The sequence below is a fragment of the Cucumis melo genome, chromosome 11 (assembly GCF_025177605.1).
Source record: "Cucumis melo cultivar AY chromosome 11, USDA_Cmelo_AY_1.0, whole genome shotgun sequence".
Classification (NCBI taxonomy): domain Eukaryota; kingdom Viridiplantae; phylum Streptophyta; class Magnoliopsida; order Cucurbitales; family Cucurbitaceae; genus Cucumis; species Cucumis melo.
In genome coordinates, this window is record NC_066867.1 from 15,836,689 (window position 1) to 15,860,976 (window position 24,288).

The 24,288-nt window shown below is 34.0% G+C and overlaps 1 protein-coding gene and 1 long non-coding RNA gene across 4 annotated transcripts; both read right to left on the bottom strand.

Moving 5' to 3' along the window:
* Positions 1-1,908: 1,908 nt before the first annotated feature.
* LOC103490459 (isocitrate dehydrogenase [NAD] regulatory subunit 1, mitochondrial-like) lies at positions 1,909-3,964 on the bottom strand. Its single transcript, XM_008449970.3, has 4 exons — positions 3,309-3,964; positions 2,604-2,843; positions 2,448-2,526; positions 1,909-2,341 (listed from the first exon to the last, which is right to left on the bottom strand). Exons 1-4 carry the CDS (start codon positions 3,828-3,830, stop codon positions 2,067-2,069), a joined length of 1,116 nt encoding a protein of 371 aa, XP_008448192.2. The 5' UTR covers positions 3,831-3,964; the 3' UTR covers positions 1,909-2,066.
* A 3,195-nt stretch (positions 3,965-7,159) lies between these two features.
* On the bottom strand, positions 7,160-10,700 carry LOC127143885 (uncharacterized). 3 transcript variants are annotated; one of them, XR_007815452.1, is made up of 4 exons: positions 10,396-10,680; positions 9,723-9,783; positions 7,638-8,918; positions 7,160-7,486 (listed from the first exon to the last, which is right to left on the bottom strand). It is a non-coding gene; the product is annotated as an uncharacterized LOC127143885 (long non-coding RNA). The 3 variants fall into 3 exon arrangements; XR_007815451.1 differs by lacking the exon at positions 7,160-7,486 and having other exon boundaries at positions 7,500-8,918; positions 9,723-9,772; positions 10,396-10,700; XR_007815450.1 differs by lacking the exon at positions 7,160-7,486 and having other exon boundaries at positions 7,500-8,918.
* Between the last annotated feature and the right edge of the window lie 13,588 nt (positions 10,701-24,288).

The window sequence follows — 24,288 nt, forward strand, 5'->3', positions numbered from 1 at the left end:
TCATTTATTAGGGTAGTTGAAAGTATATAAAATTAAATGTTATGTCCTTTCATGTAACATTTTTAATTAGTGTAAATAGGGTTGTAGTTTCCACATTTTAAATACAACTTGAATTTGAATGAAATTTCTCATAGAGTGTTATCTCTCAATTTTTATGCTTTCCTCGGTGTTTTTGTGTCAGAATGCATATTTAGGACTTTCAATCTAGTTTGATCAATTAGATTGTGGAGAGTTCAAAGTCTCGAAGTTAGAAACAAGTTCTCCTTTATTCTTGATCTTTGATCAATCTTTCCAAGCCAAAATATGTTTAGCTTTCTTGGGGCTGTTTGATTATTTATTTAATCGAGGTTATTCTTATTACTGTTGTGGGGGTTCACCTAGAATAAGGAGAGTTCTCAAACGTGATTGAGGTAGTTCTCTAATGTTATTCTTATTACGATTCCTTCTTTTGTGAAACATAGCGTAAGATTTCTAAATCTCAAACTTATGCAAATTTTGCAGTACTTTTACAAAAATCATGCAAAAAGATTTCAATCTAGCTTGCCTAGAATGTGAAAAGTCACAAAATTACAAAGTTTTCTTAAAAAAAGAAAAGATGAAAAAAAAGTTCTTTTTAAAAAAATTTTTAAAAAAGATTTCACTATGAAAATAAAGAGAAGATGAAAAGTCACTTTTTTTTTCATCTTTGTTTTTTCATTTTTACCAAATATCAATCTATCCATCTTTTCATCATCTTATCAGAAGCTAATGTGTATTTTTTAGATTTGAAATGTGTTTTGCAATTTAGGCATTAAGCCTGAGTTTAAACGAAAATGATTTATACGAATGTTTTATATTCCCAAAAGGTTTTCAAAAATTATCACTCGCTAAATCCTTTGACTTACGTTTTAAAGTTTTCCCTCCCTAAGTTGTAAGAGGTAAACGATCGTTCAGAAAGGTAAGCGATCAAGTAAACAAGTAAGTGATCGGAGGTACGCGAGCGTTTAGGATGCTAAGTGATCGTGTTTCAAAGGGTAGGCGATCAAGACTAAGCGATCTATCAAAGAGCTAAACGATCAAGTTGAAGAGCTAAACGATCGTTGAGGGCTGAAGTCTATGAAAGCATTTGACATTTCTTTGTTTAACTCTTGTTGTGAGAATTTATATCTCGTCCTATATTCTTGTAGAAACTTTTGGGTTTGTGTTCATAAGAGAAGTTTATTGATTTTAATTCTGCTGCTTGGTATTAGCTTAAGTATAAATTAAGGTGTGTTAAGTAAATTGGTATAGGGCGTGACAAATATTACTTATAAATGATATCAGTGATATCTTTCTGTTGCTATCATTGATAGATATTATAAGTGATGGCAATAGAAAAATATCATTGATAGTAGCTATCAAAAATATTAATTCATAGCCTAATTAGACCTTATCAATTCAAAATTGATATGTTTACCAAGGATATATCACTTATATATATAAAAAAAAAATCCTTCTAGTGATATCGCTTATAGTTCTATTAGTGATTTCCTTCTAATGCAATCATTAATAGATAATTTTAGTGATATCATTTTACGTTGGTAGTAATATAGAAAAATTACTAATAATAGCTATTGAGAATATCAATTGATATCAACACCGCTCATAGAAGATATTAGTGATAGCAAATGATATCTGATTTCTTAAGTCAAAAGCTATCATTGATAAAAGCTATGGCTGATATTCTTTCTGTGGGTATTAGTGATAACATCAATCAATAATGTATAACAAATATAAATTGCTTCCAATGGTAATTTTCAATTTAAGAAAAATGGAAAAATGGATTTTCTCAAAATCAAAATCCAGAAAAGAAAAAAAAGGATAGCATTCAAATTCAAGTAACCATATCACAACTTTTCAGAAATAACGTTACAATTTTCTGGACATTAATAACCAAAATTGGAGGAGAACTTTATTAAAATAACAAATCTCACCTTATTATTTGACAAAGGATATTTTTGTTAATAAAAAAATAATAACGTAGTTAAATTAAATGAATGAAATAGAATAGAATAGAAGAGAGAGAAGGCGGAGTTTGAAAAAAAGAGTCAGTCCAAAAAGGCAATGACAGCATCGACAACGTGTTGGGTAGTGGAGTCTCCACCAAGATCCTTAGTCCTACATTTGTTATCCATGATTACACGTTTGACAGCACTCTCAAGTCTATCAGCGAAAGAAGGAAACTGAAGGTGTCTCAGCATCATTGCCGATGAAAGCAGCAAAGCAACTGGGTTTGCTTTCTTCCCTTCCACTATTTTCTCATTCCCAACGTTCCCTGCCGAAGCTCCTTGTTCAAATATCGCATGATCACACCCCACGTTCCCTGTTTTTTATTTTTATTTTTAATCAAAAACAAATTTTAACTTATCAATTTGCATTGTGTGACTTATAAAACACAATTTGGAAATTGAAATAGTAATTCATTACACCTCCTGGCATCAGACCAGTGCCTCCGGCAATTCCAGCTGCTGTGTTTGCCACTAGATTCCCATAAAGGTTCGGAGTCACCTGATCCAAATTACAATAAAAATTTAACATAAAACAAGAGGCATTGGAATAAAATATCAGATTGGAAAGCTACATACCATGACATCAAATTGCTCAGGTTTTGAAACAAGCTGCATGCAGCAGTTGTCAACAATAACCTCATTGTATTGGATACTAGGATATTGGGTTGCTATTTCCCTGCAAGACTCCAAAAACAAACCGTCTGCAAGCTTCATAATGTTGGCTTTGTGCACTGCCGTCACTTTCTTTCTGTTGTTCAGATAAGCATACTCAAACGCATATTTGGCAATGCGTTCCGAGGAAAACTTTGAGATCACCTACAGAAATTCAGGTTACTTCATATATTATTGAAATGGGGAAGACAGGAGAAATATCGTTGACAAATTATGAGTATGATTCAATATTATTTAACAGAGAAGTCGACTGTATAACTGTATCTACCCTGCTTGGATTGTTGCAGTATAGAGAGGAGTTTAAATTCTGACAAAAATTTTATTGATATATATCTAAATGATTCCATTCTACAGATAACCTAAGAAAGATTGAAATTAATCAAATAAATAAATAAATAAAATAAATGGTTAATGCAATGCAGGATTCGTTTCTTAGGTTTATTCGTTTAGTTATGCCCATAGTGTTTAAAAATGAAGCGGAGATAAATTCAATCAATCAGAGAATCAGAAACAGAGCTATACAACACAAAATTAGGGTCTGTAACAAATCAGCTATACCACTCCAAACATAACATTGATAAAAAGAAGAAGAAAAAAAAAAAGAATTACTTTGAGGCTCTCAACGACGCCAGGAACGACCTCATGCTCGAGGCCAGCGTACTCACCCTCCGTATTCTCCCTGATGACGACGATATCAACATTCTCATGACGCGTAGGCAATCCAGGGAAATTGAAACAATTAACAAGTGAGGCGTACAAGTCGAACTCCTTCCTGAGTTGCACATTGAGTGAACTAACGCCGCCGCCCATCGGAGTCATCAGCCCACCTTTCAAACAAACTTTATTCTTCAAAATAGATTCTATTACCTCTCTAGGAACCTCCTTCATATAGCCATGGACATCATACCGCTCGAAGTAGACGGGAGCGTGCATCGCCTCCATCACTTGCTCCACCGCGTTAGTCACCAGAGGACCGATTCCGTCTCCGGGAATGAGAGTGACCGGGCGCGGATCACCATCGCCGGGCCTAGGCATGTAAGTGAGGGATCGAGCGTTGGAGAGGCGAGAATAGTGGCTCCCGAAAGGGGAGACGAGTCGGCGTATTATCGGGAAGGTGAAACCGGCGGCCATAGGGACGTGAAAATGGAGAAGAGAAGAGAGGGAGATTTCAGAATGAGAGAGAAAGAAATGGAGGGAAGGTTAGGCGTTGAGGAAGAAGGTGGAGAGAAATGGAGAAGCCATGGAAGGAGGAGAAATTTGAAGAGGAAGAAATGGATGTGGTGTAGAGTGAATAATATATACACAGAATGATCTTTCGGGGATTCTGTTTTTAGCTACCTCTGCAGCCCTTCCACTTGACTTAATCAGGTAGTGCCATGTGTAGCTTTGTATAAAATTTTTTTGAAAATATAACTTTGAGTGTAACCCAACTTTGTTGGTGCATTCACCCATTCCATTTGTCTAATAAAATTTATCTCCTATATATATATATATATATATATATATATATATATATATTACTACCTTTTACCTTTTTAACTCATAAGTTGCCTTACATCTTGGTAATTTACAAAATAAATAAATAAATAAATAAATAAAAATAAAAGAAATAGTTCATAACATCTCTCACAAATATAACAAATATAACAAGTAATTAAATATATCAAATGACTATCAATTAGAGAAGTATAAGAGGCTTATCCGCTTTTAAATTTGCTACTTCTATGATTTAGAAAATATAATAACATGAACTCTATATTTTTTCAAAGGAAAACTTACATAAATGTAACCAAATTGTAAACTATTTACTGTGTCACAAAGCGTATAAGGTTAGCCATTTTTTAAATATTACAAGTTTGTCTTTCCATCTTTCTTGTCTTCTTCGTGATTCGTCTCCTCCTGTTATTTCGTCTTCCCCTCTGATTTCGTCTTTCTTCTTTTTTCTTTTTCTTTTCTGCAATTTATTTTCGTCATCTTTCTTATTTTTCAATTCTTTATTTATGATGTTTAATCTTTCCGTCCTTTTTCTTCTTTTCCTCTTTGTTTTTTTTTCGCTTCAATTTCTTTCCATCGTCTTTCTAGTTTTTCTCTTCTTTTTTCGCTGCGATTTCTTTATATCGTCTTTCTTCTATTTTTTTATGCGTTTACATTTGGATAACCAAATCTAAACGACTGTGTACAACAAAATAACAAAATCTAAAAGATTGTGTATAAAGAATATTGAAAAAAAAATCATTTAGATTGAAGTAACCAAATGTAAACGATCATGTAAAAACAATAAAAGATTATGTATAAAGAATCTTGAAAAAAATCATTTAGATTGGAGTAGCCAAATGTAAACGATCGTTAAAAAAAAAAGTAAACAATCGTGTAAAAAAATAAAAGATCGTGTATAAAAAATCTTGACAAAAAATCATTTGGATTGAAGTAGCCAAATGTAAATGATCGTGTAAAAAAAGTAAACGATCATGTACCAAAAGAATTAAAAAACTCGTGTACCAAAACTTTTTAAAAAAATCATTTAGATTTGGGTCCCCAAATCTAAACGATCGTGTAACAAAATTAAACGATGGAATTGAAAAGATAAACTGTAGTCATATCTAAACGATCGCGTATAAATTATAGTCGTATTTAAACGATCGCGTATAAATTATAGTCATATCTAAACGATCACGTATATATTGAACCATATATAAATGATCGTATATATATTGAACCATATCTAAACGATCGCATATAAATTGTAGTCATATCTAAATGATCGCGTATAAATTGTAGCCATATCTAAACGATCGCGTATAAATTATAGTCATATATAAACAATCGTGTATATATTGAAACATATCTAAACAATCGCGTATAAATTGTAGTCATATCTAAACGATCACAAATATATTAGCGCGCGTTATTGACGGTATGGTTGGCGGAACATTTTTAGTATTTTACATGGTGGACCTCTGGGCTTTTTTCGTGTTTGGAATTGTTCTATAGAGTGTAAATATTTTGACTCTTTTTTATATCTTTGAAAAGACCCCTTTTTCAAATGTCCCTTCCATTTTGACCTTTTTAACGCATGCATGTGTGTTTAAAATAGTAGCATATGAGAACATAAAAACAAAGCTACAAGTTAACATAAGAAATTTATTAATTTCTTTATCAATTAATTGAACTATTAATAATTAGTCTAATTTTCAACGTAATTCTTTTTTTTAAATACAAATTACATCATTGTCACTAGGTATAAAATATATGGTAGCTCTAGTATTAAATGTAAGATTTTGTATGCTTTTCTTAAAAAGTTCCTAAATTACTTGTACAATTATTTATCGTATATTATTGATGTTTATTACTTCAAATATGTAAATGTTAGTTGAATAGAAACTAAAGCTAACCATTTTTTAGATTTTTTCTCTATATCTCTCGATATAAAAATAAAATTTATAATTATCCTTTCTGCTTGTTAATTTATATGCATATGTACTGGCTCGTGGTTATGTCATGATTAGGCTCTACTTGAGCAACTATCAGGCGACTGAAATAGGTTATGTGATAAAAGATGCAAACCTACTCATGTATTGCAAAACTTCTAAAGATATGCATGTAGTACAAGTTTTTCTCTATATCTCCCAAGTGCAAGCAAATAGAGGTTTCCTAGTAAGTCTAAGGTCAAACACTGAGAGCTAATACTTTTAAAGATCTTATATACAGTATCAATATGAATAATATAATTTATCCAAGTTGTTTACTACGGTGCTTTGGCGGTGCAAGGTGAGCATGACGATGAAGTGAGATGGGAAGCAAACTCAGTTCTAAGCATGCACGAGGAAGGAAAAGTCTAATTGTCTAATCGCAATGAATTGTGCTTTAATAGTTCAAGGCGATACAAAACATATATTAACTTTGAGTTAAGGTGAGCGACCTCTCGATGTCTTTGTCATACTTGCTCACCTTTTGGGATTCAAATACTCAAAGTTAAGCTTTGACTTATATCTAATCTTGTTTGTATTATTAGTAATTTATTCTTGATTAAGGCGGGCAACCTCTTGGTGCTTTCACTACACATGTTAGCATTTCTGCAACTTATGTGAATGATGAATTTAGCAACAATATTGTATAGCTAGAATCTTCTAGCCACTTGCTTAGTTAAGTTCGTGCTCTCACTTGTCAGGTGATTACGATCAATACCATTGTCTTTCTCTCGAATACACGATGTTTTGACATTCGTGTTCAATTCAACAAAACTCATAATGCATACACTGGAATTCTCCAATATTAAAAACACATTCCATTACTCGCAAAGTAATCAAATAGATAGAACATGAATAGTAAAAGAAAAATGAAAGAATGATAGGAGAAATGCATAACTATTATAAATATAACTTTAGGCCTCTCGGCCACAGTGTACAAATTACAAAGTAATACAATAAAAAGATAAAATGGAATACAAAGAAATGTCTTAAGCCTCATAGTATGATTTCTCATACTCCTTGACTCTTAGTTTTGCCTATTTATGAGGGGAACATGGTGAGGAAGAACTCTTGCAGTAGTAGTACCCATCTAATCAACCACAGTTTGACGTCCTTTTTTGCCATGAGATATCTGATCACAGAATGACCATAATGTACCATAACTTTGAAGCCAACAATGTAAATATTGAACTTTTCTATCATAAAAACTATTGTGAAAGACTCCTTCTCCGTGGCAGTATAATTCTCTTGGGCCTCATTAAGAATTTTGCTCGTGTAGTATATAGGGTGGATCACCTTGTCCTTGACCTAACATAGCTTCTACTGCCATGATAACATGTAGAAATACAAGTTATTATACCCTTTTAGATAGAATAATGAAGCCAAAACCCAAAGAAAAAATATCCAAATGCGTAGTTTATCTTGTAAATTCACAAGTATTTGGAAATGCATTGTACATAAGCCTTCATACCTATTTTACCGCCTTTTAAGTATCTTGACGCAGGAAAAGGAACAAAAGAAGAAACTAGTGAATCGCAGAGGACCTTGCGCAAAGGCTACGCGAAAAGAGCCCACCTGGCAAATACAACTTCTAGGCGAGGAGCTACGTCATTATGCAAAGAAGGTTCACTAGAGGACAAGAATGGTAGTTGGAGTTGATATGACTCGACAAAAGCTACAATTAGTGATGACATGATCAGAAGAATAGAAGTTTCCCCCCGAAAGTTGCCTACATAAAGTCTTCTTCTACACCAAGCAAAAGTGTACCTGAATGGGCAAAAACCCTATAGAAGGGCAGAAATGAGCCTTTCCGCCCTTTGTAAAAGTATTCTTCTTCTCCAGTTAGTCTATAAGTGAGAGCTTAGAGTATGAGTAGAGAAGATGCCACTTTCCATTTCTCCTAACTTGTAATGTTCATTTCTATACTTTCCATTTTTGTATTTCCTTGCAATGTATTTATTCATATTGTACAGTAGCCTAATGTCTATATTTTTAAATCTATTTCATGTTTATACCTTCTCAATTTACCATTTCTTTACGGTTCATCTATCAATGTGTTCTCTGTAGTTTGATCTTGTGATAGGTTCTTGATAAGAAGCTGAGCTTATAACCCTCATCGCGTTAGTTGAGCTATAGTCATCACTTGGCCAGTGCTTATCACCAACTACCCGAGAGGGCAAGTAGCAAGGATATGGCTAAGACGCGCAAAGAGGAGTTTGGAGACCAACTCCACCTTGGCAAGATAACTTTCATCATTTGTATCTCGAAAGAAGAACAAGTCTAGGTCTTGGGCGTCAAGAAGTTGTCACTATCACACTCCCTCCTGGATTACCTGCTAGCTTAGACCGAAAGATGGCGTGAAGCCGAAGGACAATGCTTTTCTTTACCTGTATCTGTCGACTCTGCTTAAAACTTTAATGTGATGAACTTGTCAGTCTAGTATATAAACTATTATACATGTACACAACGCAGCGAATCCTAGACTAATTATATACATCACAAAATGTATCTCGGAAATAACTAATTTCACAAGTAAACCTAGAGACACCTTAACCAAAACATAACCAACAAAGGTTTACACAACCGCACTTCCTAAAGCTTATACAAACTGTGGAGTATCTATAACATACAAGGATGTATATACATCATAACACAACAGACTTTATGCCCAACTCTAAATACGTACTGGCAATCGATAACGGAGCTTCAGCAGACTAAGCAGTCTATCAAGCACCGGGAACTCGATCTCTACCTGGAAAGTGTGTAAAACATTTTGGAATGGTAAACTATAAAGCTCAGTGAGTGACTCAGTTTAAAACTAGAAATTTAAAAGTAAGAGCACATGAAAGCTTACACTTATAAATCTGTTTATACAAGTCGTAAACATAGACGTATAATAGTAAGAATAGCTTCCTTAAATATTCAGTATATACGTTATTGAAATCTAGCAAGGCATATCAAGTATATCGAAACATTCTAACTAACATGATAAATCTACGTTGTGTAAGGCACACCTAGTACAACCAACGTTTACAAGCTCTATGATGTAGTGGGGCCCGCCCAACACTTCCATCGCCTTTGTCGTAGTGGGGCCCGTCCAACACTCACGACAACATCGTTGTCACGGAGTACACTAAACGTCAACAATGGAATCTAAGCAGTGTGCACACTGTATTCTCTAGCCTTAGGCTCAAGATCTCAGTCATGTAGTTAATGAAAATTTCATAAATTATCTAAAAATATTAAAACATGCCTGCTTATAAATCTTACACAAAGCTCAAACTTTACTCAGCTCTTTCGTGGAAAACTGTAATTCTTAAAACAAAACTTCTTACTAATTCATGCTTTGCTTAAAACATTGTGGTTTAAATACTTTCCAAACATTTAATATCCACGTGCTAGCATAAATTTCATTAAAAAATCTAGTCTCCAAACGTATACTTGAAAATAGTCATGAAATTCAAATATCTTTCAATGCTTCATAAATAAACATTTATCGCATTCAATCATAAATAACAGTTATGGAAAATATTTCAAAATTGGTTTTGTCACTCACAGTCTTGGGCTAGATCCTTAGTCTGTAAGCTCGGTTTAATTCTTCTCGGCCTGCCAACAACCTAACTGAGTATTAGAACTCTAAACATTCTGGTTTTCTAAAGATATACATAACATGTCGCACTAAAGATGAAGCTCACGAAAACAAAGCTTAAGAAATAAAATCCTATTTGAACAACTCTCTGCATTTTCCAGATTTCTAATATAAATTTCAAATAACTATAACTCCCTCAATACTTAACCAAAATAAGTGTTCTTTATGTCAAAATCTTCATTTTGATGTCCTCTATAATTTATTAGAAGGAACGAAAATACGGTTCCCAACAAATTGCTACAGAAATGACCGAATATAGAGAGAGTTCAAAAATGAAGTTTTCTGCTATCCCCTGATTTGTTTCTGAAATTAAGCTTACTTCCAATCATATTTAGCTCAGAATTTCTTTATAACAATAGTAGTAAATGGAATAAGCTTTCCAACCATACCAAATAGAGATCCTAACTCCACCGGTACTCACGAAAATACAAGAAAAACCAGAGACCTTCTGAATTCGCGTGAAAACCAGCTACTCTATTTTCTTCATAAAAAAGCATCCAATGAACATCTGAATTTGCTCAAACTTTCTTCTTAAAATTTGTTTTCAAATGAAGTAGCTTTCAGTAAATGTAACTCTCACCTCTTAATTCTTTTTGTGGTGTTCAAATCGACGCAAACAACCAAAAGATGTCTGTAAACACGAAGCTTCTGTCATGGCTATCTATTCCTTCATGATTTTCTTTATCTCTTCACCTTAATTCTCAGCCCTTTCCTCTTCTTCTTCTTCCTCCAATTCTACCTCAACATCTTTCTCAAGTTTAAGGATCCAAAGGAAATAAGAAATGGGGAAGATGTGTTTGGCGGTGGAAAAGAAAAATGAGAAAGAAAACCAATTAACTTTTCTCTTCTCTCCCACTTTCCTCTTTCTTTCCTTTTATCTTATCTTATCTTTTCTTATCTTTTTTAAAACCTTTAATTATATATATATATATATATATATATATATATATATATTTATATACTTAATTTCCAATTTTCTTTTATTCCTTTCATATAAAAAAAATCCAAAAAGAATTTCGGGTTTATAGTCACTCTTAAAAGAGAAGTTCTATAAGTCATATAAGTGAAATGGTCTAGATATGTCTCACTTAACCAAGTTTAGTCATTTACATCCCGAGAGGTGAGAAAGTGTGCATTTAAGACATCAAGAGGTGCTTTCTTTAATCATAAGCTAGTTGTTTAAGACGTGTCGCATCAAGGCTCCCGCATGGTCTTTCTTTGTTGCCGCAATTAGCTTGCGATAATCCATACAAACCCTCCACCTTGTGATTGTTCGCATTGGAATTAGTTCATTATTTTCATTATTCATGAAAGTCATCCCGCCTTTCTTTGGAACATATTGCACAAGGTTAACCCACTAACTATTTATGATTGGATAGATGATCCCCACATCAAGCCACTTAATGATCTCTTTCTTGATGACTTCTTTCATCGTGGGATTCAATCGCCTTTGAAATTGAATGGTCCCCTTATATGACTCTCTTCCAACCTAATCTTATACATGCAATAGGATAGGCTTATTCTTTGAATGTCTACCAAGGTCTATCTCATCGCCTTCTTATGGTATTTAGTACTTTCAATAATGTTTTTTCTTCTACAGCATTCAAGTTCGTGGAGATAATGACGAGCAGAGTGTCATTCTCCCCCAAGTATGCATACTTCAGGTGGTTGGATAGCGGCTTGAGCTCTAATTCAGGTGGTTCCTCAATTGATGGCTTAATTTTCTTCTCTCCTTTGGTTTGCAGATCTAAAGGTTCAAACTTCCTCACGCTAGACACAACGTTTACTTCTTCCATTATGTAATCGGGGTCTTCTTCTTAAAAATTTCTTTAGAGCTAAACAGTTTAGCAAACATTTCTTCTTCACAGTAATCCCATCCAAGGGAATTTATCATGTTGTAGTTTTTATCATCGACGGAGAATCTCATCGAGTTGAAACCATTAAATCTTATTTATTCATTGTTAAATTGTATTGTCAACTCCCCCTAGTGGACATCTATGAAGGCACGACCAGTTGACAGAAATGGCCACCCCAAAATGATAGACACCTCTTATCAGTTTCGTAATCGGAAATGACGAAGTCTGCTAAGAATAGAAATTTGTCCACCTTGACCAAAATGTCTTCAATTTTGCCTTAAGGCTTGGTGATGGATCTACCAGCAAATTGAAGTCTCATTTATATAGGCTGAACCTCCCTATCTCTAATTTCTTGAAGATAGAACGATGCATCAAGTTGATATTCGCTCTTAAGTTGCATAAGGCATCACTAAAATCCATCCTGCCTATTGAGCAAGGCAATGTGAAGATTCTAGGGTTTTTCATCTTCTCGGGTACCCCATTTTTGAAGATGTCGCTTATTGCCTACGTTAGAGCCACTTTTTAAAATCATTCAACCTTCTTTTATTTGCCAATATATCCTTTAAGAATTTCACATAAGAAGACATTTTCTCTAACACATGAACACACGGGATGTTGATGTGAAGCTGCTTCAAAACATCCAAAAACTTATGAAATTGTTGTTTGTTGCTTTTCTTCTTGAGGCGACCAAGAAATGGAGAAGGAAATAAAGGATTCAAGCTCGTTGCCTTGTTGGACACTTCGCCGTGTTGCTCATCTCACATGATGTTGTCCATCCCCTTGTTTGGGAATTCATTATTCTGCAAGAAAGAAGCATTATTAATTAAAGGGAAATTTAAGGGATCAAAATTGTTACTTGAGCTGCCAATCTTTGTAGTAGAAATAGAAGTGAAATTTCTACGTTCGGTTTCAAGGTTGTGAATGGTCAAATTCCTTCTGCTTCTCAGTGTCATAGCTTGACACTTCTCTTTATCGAAACTCCCACCTGGCTTGGCATTTCAGTATTAATTGGGAGAGATTCCCTTGGTATACCAGATAAATCACTAGCTAATTGCCCTAATTGTAATTCTAGATTCTTGATTAAAATGGCTTGACCCTACAGAAGTACATCATTCCTCTGGATATACTCACAAAGAAGAGATTCCATAAGTGATAAGGATGGAGTAATGGTGGTGGCTTATTGACGTTAGGGCACTGAGTGGTATGGTTTTTCATAATGTCTTTGGCGATGACCGAGAACCTCACCATGATAATGTTCTTAACCACTTTGTCGCCCTTGGTTACCCTGACCCAATCCTTTCCAACCGAAGTTAGGATGGTTTCTCCAACTTGCATTGTAAGTGTTGGAGTGAGGATCATCTTAACGTATGCGATCGTCTTTGTGTTGAGTGGGCATGCATCAGTACTATGAGGATGACCGCATCCTACAAAGTCAATCTCAGCTACCTGTTGTGTTGCGTAAACCGAGCTGTCTGCGACGTTACTTGCGTAAGGATATGGATTGAAGCAACTTGTTCATTTTAGTGACTTGTCCTTGCAATGCCACCATAGTATTTCTATCCACTCCTTCATTATCCCTATATATGTTTCCTCTCTTTCTTTTGTCTTCCTGTCACGAACCAAGAACATCATCCTTCCATTTTTAACTATTGTTGGCCATAGTGTCTAGCGTTGCTTTGATCTAGTTGTAGGAACTTCATAACATTCCCCCTTCTACAAACATAGTGTCAACAGTCTACTGTATATCCTCACTTAACCCAAAATAAAATTGCTCTATCAATACACATTCAGGTATGCCATGATAGGAACATGACTTTATCAGACGCTAGACACTCTAAGATCCTTTTTCAAATCTCCTGGTCCCTGCGGAAGAAAGGAAAAAGAATTTCACGTTCTTCCTTTCGCTTTCGGGAAGGGAGGATTAAGAAAATCCTATTGATTGCAGCTTTCTCCAGACCTCCGGGAAAAGCATTAAAAAAATGCTCGAATGGTACGATCCCTCCGTCACCCCAGAATGAAAGGGGACTGTATATCCTCACTTAACCCAAAATAAAATTGCTCTATCAATACACATTCAGGTATGCCATGATAGGAACATGACTTTATCAGACGTTTAAATTTGCGCCACAAGTCATTCAAATTATCTCTATCTCTTTGTTGGAAGAGCATCAGGTCCTACCTTCTTCTAGCATCCTCGATGGGTGGGAAGAATTTCTTCATGAATTTTTCTATCAAATCATCTCATGTCGTTACCTCTCCTTAGTGTAGAGAGTTTGTCCATTCCTTAGACTCATCGCATTATGTTAATGGGAAAATAACAAATCGCAGCTCATTCCGTGAAATTCTAGGCATGTGGAAAGATGCGCAGATAGAGGAGAAATTTCTTATGTGATCATGTGGGTCTTCGCGTGGATGTCCACCAAATTGCCTGGCTTTCTGTATCATTTTTAAGCATGACTAGCATAATCTCAAACCTTGAATTCTCGCCAAATGTAGGGTAGGTGATACAAGGATTGAAATCATAAAGATTTTGTGAAGCATATGACCTTATGGGTTTGTCCATGTAATGGGCTAGGTAGGTGGGGTTTTGTTCCTGGGCATTCTGATTGGTAGCAACTCCTTTGTTGTTTTGATTCTCTATTGGATTCACTCTTTCTTTCCACTTCATCTTCTTCTATTCTTTCGAAAAGTTCATTCAATCTCAAGGTCGAGTACAAATTTAGGTTGTTCACCCTCACTCATAAACTTGTTCACACACTCTTCAGCTAAAGTGTGCGAATTCAATTGAAATAGAACTTATGCATCATATTAGCACACAGATTAAGTTCAAAAAGAAAAATCATTAAACTCCCCGGCAACGATGCCAAAAACTTGCTTGTTAATTTATATGCATATGCAATGTCTCCTGGTTATGTCATGATTAGGCTCTCCTTAAGTGACTATCAGGCAACTTAAATAGGTTATGTGATAATTAAAGGTTCAAACCTACTCATTTGTTGTAAAACTTCTAAAGACATACATAGTACAAGTTTTCCTCTCTATCGTCCAAGTGCAAGCGAAGAGAGGTTTCCTGGTAAGTCCAGGTTCAAACACAGAGAGCTAATACTCTTAAAGACCTTATTGTGCATCTAAAACCATGTGGTATAGTCTATACAAGATTAATATGAACAATATAATTTATCCTAGTTCTTTACACTACGGTGCTTTCGCGGTGCAAGGTGAGCATGACTATGAAGTGAGATGGATTGCGAAATCAGTTCTAGGTATGGTGAGGTAGGAAATGTACAATTGTCTAATCTTAATGAATTTTGTTTTAATAGTTCAAAGCGATACAAAACATATATTAACTTCGAATTAAGGTGAGCGACCTCTAGGCGCCTTTGTCATACTTGCTCACTTTCAAGATTCAAATACTCAAAGTTAAGCTATAACTTATATCTAATCATCTTGTTTGCATTATTAGTAATTTATCCTTGATTAAGATGGATAACCTCTCGATGCTTTTGCGCATTTGTTAGCATTCCTACAACTTATGCGAAGGGCAAATTTGGTAATAAGATTGTACCACTACATTCTTATCGCCACTTGCTTAGTTAAATGCGCGTTCTCACTTGTTAGGTGATTGCGATCAATACCATTGTCTTTCTCTTGAATACACAATGTTTTGACATCCGCGTTCAACTTAACAAAACTCACAACGCATACACTAGAATTCTCTAATATTAAAAACACATTCCATTACTTGCAAAGTAATACAATAAAAAGATAAAATGGAATATAGAGAAATGTGTCAAGCCTCAGAGTATGATTTCTCATACTTCTTGGCTTTGAATTTTGCCTATTTGTAAGGAGAAGATGGTAAGGAAGAACTCCCTCTCTGTCTCTCTTTTGTTCTAAGCTCTCACCTAAAACTCGAGGGAAAAACGTATAGACAATATGAGCTTGCTCTCTGGACAAGAATGCACACCTAAGTTTGTAGTAGAGGCTTGTATTTATAGGCGAGGATTGATGTTGACAGAACATTCCATGTGACATTAATGACTCTGAAAAGCTGCATCGACACTATGCAGATGTACTTTATCCTTTTTCTGACATTCACACCAACTAAATTTGTCTGCTAGTGCATCAAATTGCCTAGCGTGATTGCTTGTTATCGCATTGGCTGGATGCATCTCCTCGTACAAACATTCTTTCACGAAGCTCTACTTTTTGCCTATTATCTTGCGATAAAAACACTAAAAACGCAATAAAACAGGGATTGAGTTCTTTTGCAAGACGCAATCCACAAGTTAATCAAATCACTTACGTTTTCCTTTATTTTCTTCTACTCTTATGTAATAAGACTTCATTATTTTTCATAAAAGGTCATAATAACTTGTATTTCGCAAGTTATCACTTTCATCTATTTCATACTACCTAAAATTTCAAAATTTTAGTTACCAACATTTATGGAAAGTTAGTTTTTATATTTAAATACAATAAATGCTATAAAATAAATTTAAAACAACAAATTTGAAAAAAGAAATCGGTCAAGATTATGTATCATATAAAATCAAATGAATTTTATGTGAGTTTTTATATTTAAATGCAAGGCAATAAGATATAATAAAATTAGAAAGGTGAAAGTTGAGTACAAATATGTCGGTGAAAGTTGAGTACAAATATGTTAGTGATCTCATACATTTTATGAAGTCAAATTAATTTTATAATTTTATTGATGTGGATCTTCCTATTTAAATGTATTATCAATTTATACTTCTAAACTTTGGATGTTGTATCTGAATGAATAAAAGTCCTTTGCAGTGGAAGTAATTAAATAGAGTCATTTAAGCCTTTGTTGGAGAAGTAATTAAATAGAACCATTTGAGCCTTTCCAGCGAAAGTAATTAAACAGAACCTTTAGACCTAAATTCAATTGAGATTTAGAAAAACCAGTACATTGGAAAGATTACAGAATCTAAATTATTGTAACCTAAAAGCTAAGTATACTTTTAAAAAAATAGAAATACAAAGAAAAAGACACTCTTCTTCTCGACCCTATATTTACGAATGGCAAAAAATGAGGTAAGTTTTTGCAGAGAACCTTCAGGTTTTTCAAAAGAGGCATTGTACCTTTTTACATACGCTCCTCCCCTTTCTTCTTTCTGAAGAAGAGGAAGGTGGAGATATATTTGAGATACGTGGAAAAACATCTCACGCCCTCCCAAATAACTCAACAGTTATTAATTTAAATTAAATTAAATTAATATTAAAATTAATTAATTAATAATTAAATAAATCATATTTAATTATTAATTAATTAATTAATTAATAATTAATTAAATCATATTTAATTAATAATTCATTTAAATCATACTTAAATGAGTGGGAAACTTTCCTAAATATAACAAACTACTGATATATTTACAGCCCGTGTAACAAAGCCCATAAAGTTAGCCATTTTTTAAATATTTCAGATTTGCCTTTCCATCTTTTTCTCCTCTCTGCAATTTTTTTTATCGTCTTCCTATGTACTCTTCTTTTTTAGATGCGATTTCTTCCATTTTTTTCTTTTTAGATTTTGGTAACCGAATCTATTTCTTTCTATCGTCTTTCTTGTTTTTCTCTCTTTTTTTAGGTGCGGTCTTTCTTCCTCTTTCTTCTTTTTCCTTTTTTTTTCATTCACTACATGCATCGTATCGTCTTTCTTCTTTTCTTTTTTATGTTTAGATTAGGTAACCAAATCTAAAGGATGGTGTATAAAGAATCTTGAAAAAATTGGTTAGGCATTTAAATTAGGGTAACCAAAACTAAAAGATTGTGTATAAAGAATATTGAAAAAAATTATTTATACCAAATTTAAAAAAAAATCGTTTAGATTTGGGGTAGCCAAATCTAAACAATCATATACCAAATTTTGAAAAAAATCGTTTAGATTTGGAACCCCAAATCTAAATGATCGTGTAGCCAAATCTACATGATCATGTAACCAAATCTAAATGATCGTATACCAAATTTTGAAAAAAATGGTTTAGATTTGGCGATCGTGTAGCCAAATCTAAACGATTGTGCAACCCAATTAATTAAATGATTGTGTAACCAAATTAAACGATAGAATTGAAAAAACAAATCTAAACGATCGTGTACCAAAGAATATTCAAATCTAAACGATCGTGTACTAAATCACGTTACCAAATATATTACGCCTCTAGGCTTTTTCCATTTCCAGAATTGTTCTATACAGTGTAAATACTTTGTCAATTTTTATATTTTTGAAAAGACCCCTAAATGAGTATCTCTCACATAACATATATTTTTAATTTAATTAAATCAAATGTAATTAAATTAAACTTTCTGATGAAGGTTGTGGAGGAACGAGATCATGAAATCACAGCTTTGAGAGAGATGATGCGGACTCGTGAAACTGCTGAGTCAAGTCAAACTCCTGTTGTCAAAGCTACCGATAAAGGGAAGAATGCGGTGCAGGAAAACCAACCACAACAACAATCAGTCTCTGTTGCTTCTCTTTTAGTTCAGCAGCTACAGGATATGATCGTGAACTCTACGAATCAAATTTCTTTCAAAAATCTCGTGTGAACACAAAGCTTTAATCGAATCTCTTGAAAAGTACAAAGTTAGCAACCCTCGAGATGATACTATAAGAGTTCATTCCAACGACCTTATGTCGGAACAAGCACAGCCAAACACCATGACCCCCAATTCTGAAGGAACCAGTTCAAGCTAGAGTGTGGAATTAGAGGTATTAAAGCCAATCATCATCAATGGCATAGAAGTGCAAATAACAGAAGAAAAAATAGAAGACATGCTCAGAATGCTCTGGGAAGAAAAGCCAAGAAGAGGCGGATTAAGGAAAGAGGAAGAAAAGAAGAAGAAAGAAGAAGAGAAGGAGAAGGCGAGAAAGGAAAAGATGGAGAAGGAAGAAAAAGAGAAATAAACGAAGAAGAGGGAAGAATACCAGTTGACTCTTACCTTTAAAACTTAAAACAATTTGCAAGTAGAAGAAGCATAATTTTCACAAACATGATAATAGTTATAATAAAATTATTTCCTTTTGTGAATAAAAACTAATTGGTCTGGCAATAGTAAGTCTAGCACTTAGAGATTCATGTACCTGAAAAGAGGAAAAATATTTTTAAAGAGTAAGTCAAAAAGCTTAGTGAGCGACGGTTTTATAAAACAAGTTTTCATAAATAAAACCGTAGCTTAAATAACATTTGTCAGTAAACATTTAATTCAGAACATGATACTTGAAAACTTTGAAATTTTGAGAATATTTGCATAGCTTTTGGAAGACATGATCCATAGCGACAGGCAGTATTAAACCTCTTCGTCATAAGATGGAACAGTGAATAGGAAATAACTTTCACTGTAATCCTCCTCCTTTAAGGCATAATAAAATGTACTCTTCTCGATGGCCCATAGTTAAAAATAGGCTTGTCAACCCTACCATCAGTAAGAAGTTAACCACATATATACAATAGGTCCCATGGAATATTCGGGCTAGGATAAAACATATTTGAAAAACTTTTAACAAATCTATTCCTTTCATGATTGAAAACTAAATTAGCCTGGTAGTAGTATGTTCAACACGTGGAGGCTCACAATCTATGCATGGAGAGAGGGAAAGCATTTTCAAAGGGGTAAGTCGAAAGACTTAGTGAGCAACTGTTTTATAAAACAAGTTTTCATAAATAGTTTACATAAAACTGAAGCTTAAATACATTTATTAGTAAACAGTAATTGCATAACATGATACTTGAAACATTGAACATTTGCATAGCTTTTGTAAGATAATTTTCCATAGCCATAGACAGTATTAAACCTCTTTCTTGGCAAACTCTTTTTATTTTTCAATTTCTATACCATATGAATCATAAGGATGGCATCTGAGACACTCTTGTGGGTCCTCATTCTATGATATGATATTTACGAGACAAAATCAAGGCATCAGTAGTTTTCTATCTCATTATAGCTACAATGAGGTGGGCAATCTACAGATCTTCATCTCAAGAGATGGCAAAAACTAGATATCATATCTATACAACCCTCATCTCATGAATTTGTACCAGTGATAGAAAACTAGGTATCTACTGAATACCTTCATCAAAGAAACCTCTGTGCACAAACAATATCTCCCGAAGGATTGCTATATATATCGAATGGTATAGCTTAAAATATTTTTTAAATCATTCTTTAACTTAAATACTTATCATAAACATACTTACTTTGTAAATTTCATGAGTAATTTCATAAAGAAAACATGCTTGTTAAATATTTTTAAACGCATGCTTCGGAAACACTTTATAAATCAGTAAACTCAAACATCAAAGCATGCTTAAAACATTTGATAATAAATCGTATTTAGAATCATCATTTAGAAATCATTTTTCACTCACTATACTTGAACGGATCCTTCGTTGGAAAATTCCTTTATAACCTCCTTGATCTGAAAAATCCATATTTAATCCTCAAATGAGATTTAAATATTAAAGATATGAATGTGGATTCATGCTCGAAAGCTCGAAAAAGATGGAAATAGTCAGAGTTGTAAAAAGTTAAAATGTTGAATTTTGACTTTGAAAAGTCAAACTTTGACCGGCAATATATTCAAATGTGATCTGAATCTTGAGAAATAAATGTGGATTCATGCTCAGAAGGTCAAAATTAGTCAAGACGAATAAAATTGTAAAAAGTCAAAATGTTGACTTTTTTGTGTGAAAAGTCAAAGTTTGACTTTGACCAAATGACAATTTTACCCTTTGACCAAAGTTAATGGAAAAATCCAACATTTTGTTGGATAAACCCACTAACTATAGTAGGCTAGGTGTTAGAAAACTATGAAGACATTAAGCCTACTAATAGTTAGTGGATTATGTGTTGTTGGCTCATGTGTTTGTGCATATGCAACCTTGCATGTAAATTATCTATAAACTAGGCTCTGGGAGCCTTAAGGAAAAGGCTTGGCATTTTTTCCCAAAAACAAAATGGGGCTGCTATTTTTTCTATTTGTTTTTCTAAAATCAAAAATTAAAAACCCAACCCTTTTCCATATATTTTCCATCTTTCTTTTTTCTCTCCCGGTTTCCTTCATCCAACGGGTCCCACAACCCGATTTTGAGTCTGAAGGACAGTAGGTCAATCCTAGTGGTGGTTTAAGTATCAATTGAAGCTTCGATACTTAATCTTTTCAAGGAATTTTACTTTATTTTCCTTTAAATCTCATTTTTAGGGGGTTGTTTGAGGGGGGAAAGGTAAGGAAAAGAAAGGACTTATTTCTTCGTTTGGGGGAAGGAATAAGGGGGAGGGAGGAGGGGAGGAATAAGTTTAATCCCCCCTTATTCCTTCTTATTCTACCTCAATCCATCTCTTTCTTCCTCTCAATCTGTCCGCTCATCTCCTTCCTTCCTCTTAATCCTTGTGCTCATCTCCTTCCTTCTTCTCAATCTCCCTTTAAACCCCCATAACCCTTCCTCACTCTCATATTTTCCCTCACCAACTTCTTCCCAACCCTTTCTCACAAACACGTCTTCTCCACCAAAACGCATTCACCAATATCACCACCGAAACGCGTTCACACGTCTTCTCCACCAAAACCCCCGTTCACCCACTTCATCTTTACTGGGTTTTCCTCCACTGATCTCATCATTTACCCTCTTCTTCTTCACGTTACATTTCTCCATCGATTTCGTCTTCTACCATTTTTTGCTCTACCGATTTTGTATTTTCCCTATTCTCCTTCGATCTCCTTCATCCCTCATCATTTTGGGTTTCATTGACTGGCCTCATTTACATAAAAAAAAATGGGGCCTCCAATTCCTTCCCGTCGTTTGGGGTTTTGTTGATTGTGTTCACGGTTCTTTACATGGCTTGTCTACACTTGTCGCTCGGATAACCCCCTTGCCACCTTGACTTCTCTCTATTGATGAGTAACAGATATTACCTCCGGAGTGGTAGTGGTGGTTCTGAGCAAGGTAGGGATGATTCTGAGCAAGGTAGGGATTGGGGTAATGTTTTTTCTTTCTCTTCCACTGTTGATGATGAGGTTTTTCTTTCGATTTACATATATATCGATTCCATTTTGTTTGGTTTCATGTTCTGTTTCGTAGCTTCATTTGCCGAATGACTGCGTTCATGATTTTTTTTTTTGCCGATGGTGACGTTCTTCTTATGTTTTGCCAAATGATTGTCTTATGTTTTGCCAAATGAATGTGTTCTGTTTCGTAGCTTCTTGTGATGCTGAGGTGTTCAAGTTTAGGCTTTACATATGTATTTTGCATTCCTTTTTGTGTGTGAAATGTGGTCGTTGCGGTATATTTTTTCCCTTTTTTGTATGTACAATATACCATTGCCATGTTTTCTTTCTATATTTTTTATGGAAATGATATTGAATAATGTATAGAGTCATGCTTTGCTTTTGCCCTATGTTGTCTCTCTCTGATCTGTGTTATTTGCCCGTGCATACTTGTTTAACCATCTTTTCTGGGTTGTTTTGTCTACTTCACACATCACATTGCACAATGAATAGAGTTTTGGTTGTGGTCTTCAATGCATCATTAACTTTTGTCTTCCCTTCCTATATATACATCATCCCTCTTACTTGTTGTGATTCAGTGTTGTTCTTCATTGTTGTGCTTCTTTCCGCTTTCTGTTTTCATATTGGTAGTATGTTTACTTTCGGTATTCATTTTCTCCATGGAATGTTGTTGATTGTCACGCGCGAAATGTATGTTTTGTATTTGGCATCCATGTTATATTGTCATATTTTGCATTACGTGTTTTCCATGCGTTTCATAACACCACATTTGAGAAGGTTTCTATGTATTCATTACTTTTCTCCATTTACTGTGTTCATGCCATGTCTTTCATATCTCCACATTCGATGCATTGCATATGTGATGACATCTGTTTCTACATATGAAATTTGATTTCAAAATATTGATTGGACTTCCTTTCTTAGAAAATAAAATTTTCCCATTGTTCAAGTTTTCATTTCTATGTAACTGTTAACCGTTTGTTCCCATGTCATTCGTACGTGTGGTTAGGTCCATATTAAAAGGTATGCTCTCATATCATTTTTTATATTTTTTTCTTGTCCGCCATCAAAACCAAGAGTTTGTGGTCCTGATATATGTTTCGTCATTGTCTTCTACAGTGTGACCAAGTACGTAGATCGAAGTTTTAAGGTACTAGGGTTTCTACATATTTCACTAGCATAGGTTATTTTCTTTCGCATGTATATGTGTTTTTTTTTTAGTTTGTACCATGTATGAACATTTAATCGACACCGCTTGTATTTGGACTTTCATTTCAAGTTATACTTAACGCAGGTGGAATTTTTATTTAATATATGATTCTTTTTCCATGTTTTCATTTGTATTGAGCTTTTTTTAGGCGTTCCCATGGTATGTTTTTCTTAGCAAATGCACAAATACAACGCCTACTTAGGCTTTGGTAGATGAAGGATTACAATCTACAAGCTGAATTTCATTCATTAAAAATATTGGCAAAATATCTCACTTTCGGAATTCTTTTTTTCACTTAAAACAAAAAACGAGACAATTTTGCGAATTGGCCAGATAGAGGTATCTAAAAGGAAGATGCTTTGCGACAGGAAGTCATTACGCAGGTGTAGTCTATTCCTCAGCTCAGTGTAGAGGACTTTGCGAAATGTACGATGGTAGTGACATAGAAGCTGTCGCTCATGAAAACCTTCTTGGATCTGCCCGATGAGATGAAGCTCGTCTATTGCTGAATTATTCTGCGCGATAACTCGTGATTATCTGCTCGCTAGAACCGCATGACCACTTTATGCTTTTGGTTTTCGTTGCTTTGTTCTCCTTTCCATGCAATTTGATGTAATTGACGACACTGTTTAAATGCATTATGAATAATATTTTTTTCGTATTTCATTTCGTTTCAATGCAATTATGTTGTTTGTCGTTTGTTTAAATCGATTATTAACATTTCACACTTTTCCAATATTGCATGTACAACATCAATTTAAAAAAAGAGCTATAATTTTTTTCGCACGTAATACATCAATTAATTTATTGGCACAAAAGACTTGGATAAAACACGTTGAAAATTGACATCGTATTTACGAAAAATAATGGAACATATTTTTCAATATAAATGACCAATTTTGGTTAAACTAAAAATAAAAATATTTGTGTTTTGGATTTACGATACAATTTTTTTTTTTAAAATACAAGAGTACGAATTTTATACAAAAAAAATAATAATTTTTAAGGGTCTTTTAAAAAATATAACAAAGCGGTCAAATATTTACAATGTATAGAACAATTCCAAAATCAGAAAAAGCCCACAGGCCTACTATGGAAAATACCAAAAATGCCCTATCAACCTCGCCGTCAAAACAATAGCCGTAATATATTTGGTACATGATCGTTTAGATTTTGTTATTGTTTGGTACGCTATCGTTTAGATTTGGTTGTTTAGATTTAACTATACGACTATTTTTTTCAAAATTCGGTACACGATCGTTTATTTTTCCAAAATTCTTTAGTACACGATCGTTTAAATTTGGTTAAACAATTATTTTTTAATTCTTTTGGCACATGATTTTTTTTTATACGATCATTTAGATTTAGATACTT

Bases quoted from the DNA above. Each gene is read 5' to 3' on its own strand.
- LOC103490459 (XM_008449970.3), bottom strand. From the start codon at position 3,830: ATGGCCGCCGGTTTCACCTTCCCGATAATACGCCGACTCGTCTCCCCT. The intron at 2,527-2,603 runs GTATGTAGCTTT...AATTTGGATCAG, and splicing joins CTGAGCAATTTGATGTCATG to GTGACTCCGAACCTTTATGG. The intron at 2,342-2,447 runs GTGTAATGAATT...AATAAAAAACAG, and splicing joins CACTGGTCTGATGCCAGGAG to GGAACGTGGGGTGTGATCAT.